This window comes from Furipterus horrens, unplaced genomic scaffold (assembly GCF_987537825.1).
Source record: "Furipterus horrens unplaced genomic scaffold, mFurHor1.1.pri manual_scaffold_17, whole genome shotgun sequence".
Taxonomy (NCBI): domain Eukaryota; kingdom Metazoa; phylum Chordata; class Mammalia; order Chiroptera; family Furipteridae; genus Furipterus; species Furipterus horrens.
Window position 1 is genome coordinate 90,442,392 of NW_028327187.1, and position 13,559 is coordinate 90,455,950.

Below are 13,559 nucleotides of genomic sequence, written 5' to 3' on the forward strand. Positions count from 1 at the left end.
AGAAATGGGTGAACAGTTTCGTTTTAAAGGAAAATTTTTTAAATTACAAGCAGTATTAATTAGCAATAGTAAAATGCAATATGTAGTTTCCTGAACTTTCAATGTCAAAATGATATAAATTTAAGTGTTTCAGTTCTTAAAACATTAATTCATGTATTTCTTATACCAGTAGTTTTATTTCCTATTTTAAAATCTTTAAGTGGAACTGGTCAAAAGAACAACAAGCCACTTCATTTATTTGGTACCAAACATTTCCCAATTTATTCCCAAGATCATTTTATCTACTCCACTAGTAATTACTTACCACAGATGTGCTAATAAAACCAATAATTTATAAACTGTTATTACCAAAAGTTCTCAGGATTAACAGTCACAAATCAATCCAAACACCTCACAATTTCAAGGTTTTCTTTGAAATGATATTACTAACTTTGGGTAGATTAATGAAAGGAAAATCAAAGGACTTACTGCCATTCGTTCAGCTGTGAGCCACTCTTCCTCCTCAGGGTTACCATGCCGATGAGTGTAGTATGATACACTAGATATTACCTTATTAACTTCATTTAGTGCATTCATCTTTCCATTGAAAGAAGAAATTTGCAATAATCTGCAAAAGAAAGTCAGTGTTAAATATGATCCTAAGTATTCAATAAATAATTATTTCAAGAGGTAAATATCTTACCTAAGTATCATTTTTAACCTAAATATTTCTAAATTTTTTACAGTTTCTTCTTGTCCTGGAACTCTTGATGCTAAATTCTTCAAAGATTTAATAATCATTGAAAGGGCATCATTTTTGGCTTCATTCTTTGCTTCTTTTTTCAGTTCTTCATCAGTTAAGTTTTCTAAAAACTGTGGAACCATTTCTACTATTGGAAGAAAGTACTTTTTCACCGTATGAAGAGTGAGAAACTCATAGCTTTGCCCAAATGGTCTGAAATAAGAAAGGTAAGTATTACTCTTGATATACTTGATTTCTTACAATCGATTAGGACTGAATTCACACCATTTATATTAACTTCAAAAATCCAAGTTTAAGAAACCATACTTGAAAAAGAAATGCAATTTTTATCTAACAATGTCTATAATGCACTAAATATTCATTTTAAAACTTAACTTACTTAATAAGAGCTGCAATTATTTGAACATTTAATGCTGATCCACTAATAAAACGATCATGCAAAATCTGGAACCCATTTAAAGTGCCGAATTTGTTGAGAAGATCCACTAGCCAACCCTGCAACACAGTTAATGAAAGACGTTAACTTCCTGCTTTTAGGGAAAAAAAGTACTATATGTAGTAATTTCTCGACTGAAACATACTAAAACAGGAAATTCACTGAAAGAAAATTATTATGTAAAACCAGCTTTTTAAATAAAAAAGAACAAAATATTGCATTATGTTTACAGTAGCCCTGAGACAGAAGCATAAATAGATGTACAGATTAGATCACTAAGGCACAGCTGTTTGTTCATATCAATATAGCTGGTGAACAGGAATTAGAAGCCATACTTTTATTTCATAGAGCTCATATGGAAATACATTATCAGAAAAAATATTTTTAAAAATCTAAGAGGATAAAAGATTCTTTTAAAAAAAGTAAAAAGATATTCAGGAACTAAGATGCTTGAATTCATTTTTTGTTACAGTTAACTAGTCCCCGGTATTGTATCTGCTGTTTCTAACTAGAACATGCAGGTTGATGCTTTTGCCGACTCATGGAAATGCAACCAAGTTCTCATTTTAGAGGTACCCACTATGCAATACAATATTCCCTCACTTATCTTGAGTATTACATTCTAGACACCCCCCCAATAGGTGAAAATCTGCGAAGTAGGAACTTCACATTTATTTTAGTATTTATATATATTTTGAGGCTTTATAAACCCTTCCCACACACTTATAAACCGTTCCCAGCCCCTTATTCTTTTCCACACTTTTATAAACACTACTTATGTTCTTAAACATATTCTACACTCTTAAACCTACGTAACTTTAACAACATACGTATACAGTACCGCAAAATCCCGCAAGAAATAATTAAATATATTTTAAAAAATCCTGCGATACAGTGAGGCCGCGATAAGTGAACCATGATATGAAGGGACTACTGTAGTATGAATTGTCTTTCAATGGCTTCCCTAAAGAAACAGCAGTAACTCAAAGGACAATGCAACTAGGAGAGGCAAAAATTTGTGTAGTTAAAACATGCTCACATATTAAAAACTTAACATGAATTAAAATGTTATATAGATGTAAGTATAAAATGTATCTAAAAATTTATGAAATTTTCCTGGCTGGTTTTTCCTTTCTATAAGGCCTACAATATTAAAAATATCTCCCTGAATTCTAAAATTATAAACTATATTGTTAACTATATAATATTTATAATTATATTAAGTTATACTTAAGGGTATATTTTAAAGTGTATGCTGTTTATGCTGGTATAAAAATTTACAGTGGAGAATTTTTACATCATTACATTTATTATACTATATACTTCATTGATAATTTGTTTTACTATTTTGCTTTCATTTATAATGTCTGTGATTTTACTTTTATGACACATTAGACACTTATAGGATATACTTGATCTTGGGAGTCAAAATCTTGGAAATGATCGTGGCCTTGGTCAAAAAAGTAATCTCCTACTCTTATTTAAAAGAAAAAACATGGCCTGTTTTATACTAATTCAAATTATCACTATTTCCCAAGAGGCTGGGCAGAAGACACTGGGGACTAACTACACAGTTAAAGCTTTAAAAAATGTATAGTCCAAAACTATTTTGTTGATTATACCTCAATAAAGCTGAAAAGAAAACCCAAAACAAAATAATGCAGAATCCCTTTAAGACCAATATAGCCCTGGCTGGTGTGGCTCAGTGGATTGAGTGCTGGCCTGCAAACCAAAGGGTAGCTGGTTCGATTCCCAGTCAGGGTACAGGGCTGAGTTGCAGGCCAGGTCCCCAGTTGGAAGAGGCAACCACATATTGATGTTTCGCTTCCCCTCTCTCTAAAAATAAATAACAAATAAAATCTTAAAAAAAAAAAAAAAGGCAATATGAACTTATTCTTCCCCATGTTAATAGGTTTGGATTAAAGTTCTATAGCATAGCAGAACTGTAATATTTAATTTTGAAAATAACAAACCAACACACTTTTGGTGAGCGAGGGTCTGGAGACCGAGCAAAGAGTTCGTCTTCAGGCAATTGAACACTTGAGGAAACTGATTCACACGGACGTGTACCATTGTAGATATGGAATTTGCAATGAGGATTTAAGGCCATGGAGAGAAGTTCTAGAAGTGGAAACCAGTCTTGGGACAACTTGGCCACACATAGTTCCACCAGGCGATGAGTATTATTGATAATACACCTCTGTTATATATAAGAGGGGGAAAAGGTGATTTATAAGTGCAAAACAATGCAATTCCAAACAGAAACATTTTCCCATCTTAATTAATTATATTTTAATAATCTTTCCATTTTTCTGTATAGGTCATTTGGATGTTTCACTAATACTGGAATCAATCTGACATGTCAAAGGACATTTACGTAGTACCTACTTTCAAAAGCCATTTGTAATGGCTTCCAAAGTGAAGAAGGCAATGCTGTATGTCCACAAACAAGATGCAAATTACCATTGTTTTTGCATCTAATTGTGTGAGTCCTGGTCTGAATCCAAAGGCTTGAGACCCAGGAGGAGCTCGGCAATGTCCAAGGGCAGGACCCTCAGAAGACTGAGTGATACCCACACTGATGAGCTGAATCTTCTTTACTTTGTCTGTTCAAATACTAATCACAGAATACCCAGAGATAATGTTTTACCAGCTCTCTGGACATCCCATAGCCCACGGAATTTATATAAAAGCAGCAACAATTCTAAAATCTAAACAATGTCAATTATCCAAGATGAAGTAGATTTGCTAAGCCTTGATGCAATACTGTGACATTACTTCCAAAGTTTCCATTTCTATACTTACAGTACATTTTCCTAGACTGAAGATATGTGAAGATTTGTGTTTGCTTCTGCCAGTCACTTGGTGACACCGCCAACTTGAGTACACTTTAAATTCTCCATTTGAGAGTTTTTTGTATTGCAACTACAATTTGAATTCAGACTACAAATATGTTTGAATACTGGCTTGTGGTTTAAATTTTCTGTTCTTACCTCTACCACATGCCAAAGTTGAGGCATGTAGGATTCTTTCCTGTCTCTGTATGGTAGGGTTAGTTCTCTGCGTTATCCCTTTGTGTCACAGATATTAGATTCCCCATTGTGGTACATGAAATAAGTGAGTGGTGCATCTCATGAATGATAGCATCATATTTTCAAGGAAATGTGGTGACTCGCCTAAGGTCACAAGGCACTCAAGAACCAAGGAGACAGATTAAATAGAAGATTCCTAATTCTGCATCTCATACTCATTGTAAATGATTGCTCATGCTTCCTTCAATGGAAATTATAATTTACAAAAAGTATTTTAAAAGTTTCACATTTTCAGACCTTTTAAATTCAACCAGATCAAATATATAATCGAATACATATTTATGTGTGTATGAATGAGAGAAAGCACAAGTATCATTATGTAGATTAGATTTTTAAAAAGTCAAATGCAAGACTCACATGAATTTCAAACTTCCAGCCACTCACTGCCTCATCTGTAAGGATTTTAGTGAATGATATTGTTAGCCCATCTCGAAAAAATCGCTGACAGGCTTCACTTTTAACATCAAGGCCTAGGAAAAGGGGAAAAAAATAATGTAAACAGAAGATTTCTTTGGTTGTCTTATGATGCCCAATAAAAGGTAATAAATAATTGTAAACAATTCACCGACAGCTAAACAAATGCAGACTAGCTTTGAGATTTTAATTATAGAAGAGATGACATTTAAACCCAGTACTTTACTTAAAAAAAAAAATATATGAAACTTCCCTAAGATAACCCTCATAGCTCCAGATAAGAAATATAGAGGTGGAGGAGATCCATGTCCAATAATCTTAAAAATTTTGCTGAATTGATGAAAAAATATGTAAATGAACAAAAGAAGTTTGAGCAGTGGAAAATAACTGTAATCTGATAACGCATTTTCATAGTCTTTTAGATTATTTAAGCAAGGTACTAAAAATATTAACTTTTACAATAATCAATTGTGATAATGCCTATGGATAATTAGAACATATCCATGGCTACCCTATTTCAGAACTGAAATGTTACTGCCATTTATTTTCACCTCCAATTTCTGAAAATTGAAGAGAGAATACTACAACGCTAGTCCTTTGCTAAAGAGAATTCAACTGTACCTAAAGCAGACCAAAGTCATTGAAAAAAATGATTAATCCCAACATGAAGCTTTTACTTCTAGACAACAAAAAGAAAGAGCAGATTCCTTTTCATAGGCTTATTGAAAGTATAAAAAACTGACCTTGTCTTCCAAACTGACCTTATTTTTTAGAGAAAAATCAAACAACTTCTATGTATAACACAAAAAGCTAGACAGTTTGCTTTAAGTATGCATATACACAGATTTCATGTATAACTTCAGGAAGTTCACAAACACCCGTAAAGGCTGTCCAAAGGACATGAACCCGTGGCTCTAGGTATAAGTCATGAGCTATGGCAAAAAATCTTTGTTAGATGTTCTAGTCTAGAAATATACATTAAATGTTCATAAGAGAGGAAAATAAAGTCTTAAAAGACAACATGAAAGGATACGTAGTAGCACACAATACAGAAAGCCTAACAACATTCAAACTTACCTTTTTTACTAAGATCAATAGCAGCTTCTAAAAGCACTTCTAATTCCCCTTTTGGCAAAACTGGAACCACCCATCGAGGCCTGAAAGTTTTAAAAACATAAAAAGATGTTTATCAGTGCACTAAAAGAGACAGTTTAAATGAGTTGCTAATTCTAATTACCTCATCATTAAAATATTAAAATATCATTAAAATATTAAAACAAGTTTGGCAGAATATCTGCTTTGTAATGTAAGATACAAACAACATTTTTGAGGAATTGTAAAACAAAAGATATACCTGTGAGAGAGGTGAAAAAAATAAAATTTTAATAATAGAATAAAAACTACTGTATAATCAAATGTCAATTAAATGGATAAGGTATTGTTAAAGAGTTCATAGCAGTGTTCTTTCAGGATTCAGGTTAGAAGACATTATGATGAGCCACTTAGTTGTCTTCAATTTCCTCACGAAGAAGAAAATTGGTGGCAATGACTGATTTTTGCCTCAATTCATCATAGTTCATCAATTTTTCCTGAAGTTAGCTAAGTGAGAGGTGAGTCTCCAGATCTCTATGCCTCTGCAGATACCTGACCTGCTCCCTCCCTCAAACAAGAATGTGGCAAGCAACCTTGATGATGCCTTCTCTGGTCCCAGTGGAAGCCCAACATCTAGAATCCTTTACCAGCCCAGCCCCTTTCTCCTCACCCTCATCCAAGTCTCCTGTGTTCTCACAAAAAGTGCTGCAGGACCACATAATATAAACAAATGTATACCACCTTTGTCACTGTCTTTATTTACATAAAATAACACCATTTGTATTTCTCTTCCCCTGAGGATTTGAAAATATGTGACATTGTCCTGGAGTCTGCATAAACAGTATACTTTACTAAGAATAACCAATCACTAGAAAGAGATCAAAAACAAACAGTACAACCTTTTGCTATGATATCTCTGCTATAGAGAATGGTCAGGAACATTACAAACAACTTCATACAATTTTTGTTTGACTAATTCATCTGTATACCATCACTATAGGCACCTGCCAGAATCACATGTGCTCTTTAAAATATACCATTAAAAACAAAGTTAAATATATATTAATAGGAAAAATATTCAAGATGAAGTAGAAAAATCAATATAGTACATATGATAGTAAATGCAAACATAATCTAAAGACTGTACTCCTGATTGTTAATACTAATTTTTGGTTAGGATGTATGTACATAAGGAGGAAATTAGAGAACTTTATCAATATAATATTTCTGTTTAAGAATGCACGATAAAAGTATTTATGTAACCAGAATTTCTTTTTAATTGCAAAGGGTTTTCTTTTAGTCCCCCTGCCATTATATTAGTATTAACTGACTTTTTGAAAGTGAAGCAACAACAACAACAAAAACTTAGTAAGGCAAGTGCCTATAAGTATGTGTGTTTTCCTTACTTTCCTCTTGGGGGGCTGTCACAAGTCCCTAGCACCCACTGGTTGAGACCACAGTCTGGTGAATATGACAGCCATTTGAGGTTCCCCCATATGCTCTTCCCTTATCTTCTTTAAATCTTTTTCTTGCCTAGCTTAAACTTTCATTCTCTTAGTCCTTTAAATAATCGGGGGCAGGGAGGTTGGAGAGGATATGTTTGTACTACATGTATAAACACTTTTACTATGAACTGCCCATTGAGATGAGGATCAAGAGAAACAAAGAGCTGAGATAGATAAATGCCTCAGAATGGTCAAGGGTTCACAAGGACAGACTCTGAATAACTCAATCTCTTTATGACCTGCTTTACCTCAGGGTGATGCAAAATTTATTAAAGTCATCTAGTAACCCTAGCAACCAACATAACAGTGACAAAAAAATCTTCGTGAACTCTCAAAAGGGGAAATTACACACACAGTTCTACTTCGGAAACACACCAGCTATGGTTATCATCCATCTGAAATAACCCCCTTTCATTTAAAAATCCATTAAGAACCACAGGTTCTAAGTACTTGACAATGACTAAGATGTTAAGGCTATTAAGGAGGCAAGGTGGTTACTATGATATCCCTTGTGCACTCTCTTTTTCTTCTCCGCTACCAACACTATGTTGAGAAACTTGGGTTGCTTTTCCTATGTATTAAACACTGAAAAACAAAACAAAACAAACAAACAAAAATCAACTCACCTATTGATCATGTCATCCAACTTTGCCAGGTCAGTATGTGGAAATGCAGGTTCCTCCTCTTCAAGCTGTGGTGGAGCATCACCTTGACCTTGTTCATCTGGGGGAGTTGCCGGGGAATTGTCATTTGAAGAATCAGGCGATGAAGCCTTAAATGAAAATTAAATATTCCGGATTTAGCTTTCTATAATATTATGTACAACATCTAATAATTCAAACACCAACACAGATCAGGGAAAGTAATATCAATTTTTCAAGATGATATTATGATCATTGTAAGCTTATAATGTTTTAGGTATTCTCTGTGCCACTATGCTTTAAAATAATTTCATTTAATTCTCAACAGCCTAAGGAAGCAACTTGTCATTTAATAGATGAAAAAACTCAGACAATAATTAATTAGCCCAAGGTTACAAAGCTCCAACTCCGTGGTCAGGATTTCAATCTAGATCTAATTCTGAAGTCTGTGTTCTTAATCACAATATATACTGCTTCTCTGCTTTCGTTTCCCACCATGATATAAATTATTATACAAATAGGAAGCATCACATTTTACAGATTAAAAATTGTAACTAATCTAAATTTTAAGCTGATTTTCACTCACCAGTTCTTTAATTTTCTATCCACTAGAAGTTGATGGCCCTTTCAGAGAAGCCCCCTTCCTTATCATTTTAGCACTTATTGAACAGTTGTGTAAGCAAATGCTTGTACTGAAGACAACTGCATTAATATGCTTTAGTTTATATATGAACTCACAGAGTCAATTTGCAACTGAACAGCAAACTTTTATACTTAACATAGCAAACACTTTGCATATGCTATAGAGCTGGACTTAAGGCAAAAATATCTATATAGCACAGAATTCAAGTGGTAGAAGCCCAACAGAAATATTTGCAATGGAAATATTTAATTTAGGAAGTCTGGTTTACAACTTTTTAAAAAACCACTTTCTTCCTGGTATAATACCTATTATAGAAGGGTGGGCAAAAGTAGACTTACAGCTGTTCATATGCAGTATGTATGAAAAATAATAAAAGCATAAACTTTTATGTACTCACAACTATAAACATTCTTTTACCCATCCCTATATACATGCTCATAGAAACTGTAAATACAAAAAAATTAAAATACCTATAGTACTACATCAACAGATAAGCACCTATTACAGTTAAAATTATTTCCTTGCCATCTTTATTCTACGAGCCAAAAAACCCTGTGTGTGTGTATGTGTACGTGTATGTATGTATATAACCTGCTTAAGCCTGCGTTCTTTTCCATTGGACATTTGAGTGTTTTCCTGTATCACTAAGAATCTTTTATAAAAGTTGATTAATGGCCATATAACATGAAATGAATTAAATTAAGGAATACTGCGTATTTTGCAATTTCTATTGCTAAGATAAACAGAGCTGCAACGAGTCTTTTCACATGTAAATCTTTGTGTTGAATTTCAGTCATTCCTTAGGATAGGACCCGGGACTTGTAATTACTACAACAGTAGAAACTATTTCTTTTAGTGCTACTGACATATATATTGCCAAATTCCACTCTGAAAAGTTTGCACCATTCCAGCAACAGTACCCAAGAGTGTTCATTCACCCACAGCGCATTTGCCAAGGTTATTTCATGTATCACTAAAGTTTTACTACATAATACCAGAGACCAAAATTCTCCCCTGTGAGAACATCCTTTTAAAAAATAGTGTATGTTAAGTGGAAAAACCTGATTTTGGAAATTCCAAAATAAAGCTTTAAGTTGGGAAGTGATTAATGCTATAGTTTCCTCTTGCTCCAATTGTGTCAAATCTTGTGAAAAAAACTAAAATTCTAACATTAAAAAGTAAATTAAGAAAATGAAGGAGGCACTCTACAGTTAAGATTGTAATTTATTTTGCTGCTTTGTTGTTTAAATCATAAGTCATATTCCAAAATGTAAAGATCTATTAGAAGAGAACATAACACAGATGCATATATAATATTAAGCTGAATATCACAAACTCAAGAGGTCTAAGAATTATCAAGAATATCTTAAATAAAAGTAAGGTTAGAGTAGAGGTTTAATTTTCTCTGAATTCAGTCATGCAAGTCACAAACACTGCAAACGACATTAGGGATCTCTGCACAATGCAGGCATAAAACTTGGGAAAAAAAGAGAGCAAAAGACACTGCAACTTTAATACTAGCTCCTGGTTTAAAATTAGAAATCTCTGACATCCAACTTTAGACTGTTTAAAGAAACCTGAATACTGGCTAACAAATTTATGATACAGGAAAGACTTAACTCTGTCCAAGACCTGTGACCATATACTTAAGTACTGTTATGTCTTAAAAGTGGAAATGGAGAATAAAGAAATCAAGTCATCACATTTATTTGGAAAAAAATTAAAGCTGACTTGGTTACTTCTCTAAAATGGCAGAGGGACAGGAAGAAAGGGAGGGAAGGGGGGGGAGAGAAAGAGTGCATGCACAGCTCTTCTCTATCATACTTGTAACAGAGAGTATCTACTCTATTACAGCTGGACAATTAGAACTTATCCCCAAATGACAAATGGAAGAACATACCCAACAATAACAATACCTTTGCCTAAAAACTTATTCATATACAATCTTACACAAACATGTACCAAACATAAGCAGTACGTCTGTGATTCACATGCATATCACAAGTTTTTATGTTTGTCTTATTCAGATTAATAATTCCCAATATATAACTGTATAAATTAGAAAAGGCTGAATGTCAATTATTTAAACTTCTATTCCAGAAATATTAAAGCCAAAAAGTTGGTTTGGGGAAGTTTTAATGTAACTGATAAGTCCCTAAAAAAGCGATGAGAACACAAATTATCAGAAATGGAAAAGGAGATGTCAACACCACAGACATGGAAATCAGAAAATTCTCCTACTAAAGAAAAAGTTGGATGTGCAATCAAAACCTTTCCACATTCAGATCAATATGCTTCTTCCTCTCTTTCTTACCCTCTGTCTAGAATCAATCAATCAATCAACCAATCAAAATGCCCTGGCTGGTGTGACTCAGTTGGGCACTGTCTTGCAAACCAAAAGGTTGTGGGTGAGGTCCACAGTCGGGGCTATGCAGGAACAATTAATGGATGTTTCTCTCCCTTTCTTTCTCCCTCCCTGCCTCTCTACCTAGAAAAAATTTAAAAAAAAAATTTTTTTCCAAAACCTTTCCACATATACAACCCCAGGCCAGATGGTAAACCAGTAAAATCTTCCAAACAATTAAAAGAATAACAGAAATCTTACACAAATTCATCCAGAAAACATAAAAAGAATATCGCACTGAATTTACAGACCAGCATAAAATCTTGATACCACAATATACTTTAAGTTCCTTGCAAATATTATTTCACTTGATCCTCTTTAAAACTTGTACTCATGCTGTTGTTATTTCCATTTTACAGATGAAAAATTGAGGCTTAGAGGTTATATAATTTACCAACTGATAAAGCTAGTATGGTGCAAAGTTAAAATTTGAACACAAGCAGTATGACTTGAATCCACGCCCTTAACCACAGGCTGTGGATGATTTGATTTTTTGCTCCAGAACTGACACACAGTTTTAAGTAATTTTAATGATGACTGACAGTATAAGACATCAGAAAAAGAAGAGCTATTACTCAGGTGTTACCATCTACAACACTTGAGCTTTCTTGTTACTGTGTAAGACAGTAACTAATATCATACTTATCTTCTAAAATAAGTTTTACAGTTGTTGCAACGATTATTCAGAACATGCTGTTATTTAAATATCCCATTGTAGACATATCATCATAACTTTAATTAAAGTCCTACCTGATTCTGTTGGAGGGGGGGCTGAGACTGTCCATCAGGAGCCTGGCCCTGGTTGTCATTCCCTCCTACTGGAGAGCCACGAGTCGTGGCTGTCATACTCGACACAGGGCAGATTTTTGCAATTTTGTCTGCTTATGTAGTTGTCTTGAGGAAAGAAATTATAGTCCACTTATAGAAGATGAAATACCAGCATTTGTCAGTCTTAGAAAGCTCCAATTCAAGAATAAACCATCTTGCACAGACCATTGCATAACCTGTAAGTAGAAGAAAAAAAGTAATTTGTTTTAGATATAAAAAACACGAATTAAGGAACTGTTCAAACCTAATATTACCAGTGAATCTAGACAGGAGAAGGTGGCTAAATAAATGAGAGGGCAAAGTGAAAAGCTCAAGTTTCATTACTAGTATATTCAACTTAATAAACTGATAACGGTATATCATGTGTTATATCAAAGAAACATGAAAGTATAGCCTTAGGAGATAATGTTTCAGTTTTCTCCTGGGATTCCAAAGACATTACCAATGTACTTAGTTCATTTGGATTCAATCATGGAATGGCAAAAACTGTCTTCAATTTGCTAATGCCTTAAATAATTATAAAAACGTATATATTCAAGACAAAGGCAATAAAAACTGATTTTTAAAACTTTTCAGGAAGCAATGCACAGCTAGCATTCATCACTGGTACCAAATGATTTTTAAACAAGCTTACAAGTGGTTTTAACAGAAACTTTAAACTTTGGGTGAATTTTTCTTTGGAGAGGGTTCAAACTATACTATTATTCTAATACAATTGAATTTGTCCAGTGGCCAAGACTCTCCATTCTTGGTAAGGTTTTGACCACATGAACTCCCACAGCCATGACAGGGTTATAGGGCTATAGACCGCAACTGTTACTACCTGGCAAAGGTATATATAGAGAGAGGAATGGCAGCAAACTCTCAATTTTATATTCATTAGACCAATGGGTCTCATCCTTAGCTGCACAGTAAAATCACCTGAGGTACTTTAAAACACACTGATGTCCAAACACCTCTCCAGATTCAATGAACTGCAATACATGTGAGTAAAGTCTAGGCATCAGTACTTAAAAACAACAACAACAACAACAACAACAACAACAACAACAAAACCTGGTCACTGACTGTAATGTGCAAAAAGATTGAGAACTTTAGCTGACTGGTTAGAGATATATATTTTGTAAGTAAGGCAACCAAATTCTTATTTACTACACAACAGTCCAATGTTTACCTCAAATTTAAATATAATCACTTAAGCCAGAGGTGGGGTTCTAAGATTTTGTTTCATTTATCTATTGGTGTAACAAAAAAAAAAAGTTCAAGACTGATAATATCAAGTACCAATGAGGTTGAAAACAGACAAAAAAATCTTTCAAAAGTAAAGTGGAAAATGAATTAAAAGATTACATGATAGCAGTCTTTCACTTTTGTTTTCCATTTTAATACACCCTACATTACAAAAAATTATGTGAAGTAGATAATCTTAAAAACCTGAAGAAACTTGTCTATCTTTAGCTATTTTTGGTACACTGGTAAATTATGTGAACAACTTTTTTCTTACCACTCCAAGTATCAGCTAACCAAACCAAATGAACTTCATTTTTCTCCATTTCAAATTTGCTCCCCAACCTGGATTCAAAATCCCACTACATACTGTCCCCAATGGGTGATGTTCCAATCATTCCCTCTTATCTTTTCCTGGATGCCTTATTCTTAGCCTATAAATATGTTTGAATGTTCCTTACTGCCCTTCCCTTCTCCAAAAACCTTAATATAAAGAATGTCCTTTTACTTCTTCCATTCTCTGTCATCAACTGCT

General features: G+C 33.7%; 1 protein-coding gene across 4 annotated transcripts in view; it reads right to left on the bottom strand.

Annotated features, from left to right (window-relative positions):
* USP9X (ubiquitin specific peptidase 9 X-linked) overlaps positions 1-13,559 on the bottom strand; it is a 111,229-nt gene that overhangs the window by 68,362 nt on the left and 29,308 nt on the right. For all 4 annotated transcript variants that reach the window (XM_090265231.1, XM_090265229.1, XM_090265230.1 and 1 more), the window contains exons 2-9: positions 11,720-11,973; positions 7,908-8,053; positions 5,762-5,841; positions 4,628-4,740; positions 3,160-3,378; positions 1,122-1,237; positions 683-934; positions 469-607 (exon numbers count right to left, since the gene is read on the bottom strand). In XM_090265231.1, the coding sequence (XP_090121357.1) occupies positions 469-607; positions 683-934; positions 1,122-1,237; positions 3,160-3,378; positions 4,628-4,740; positions 5,762-5,841; positions 7,908-8,053; positions 11,720-11,815 (1,161 nt within the window). In that variant the 5' untranslated portion in view covers positions 11,816-11,973. The remainder of the gene's footprint in view (positions 1-468; positions 608-682; positions 935-1,121; positions 1,238-3,159; positions 3,379-4,627; positions 4,741-5,761; positions 5,842-7,907; positions 8,054-11,719; positions 11,974-13,559) is intronic.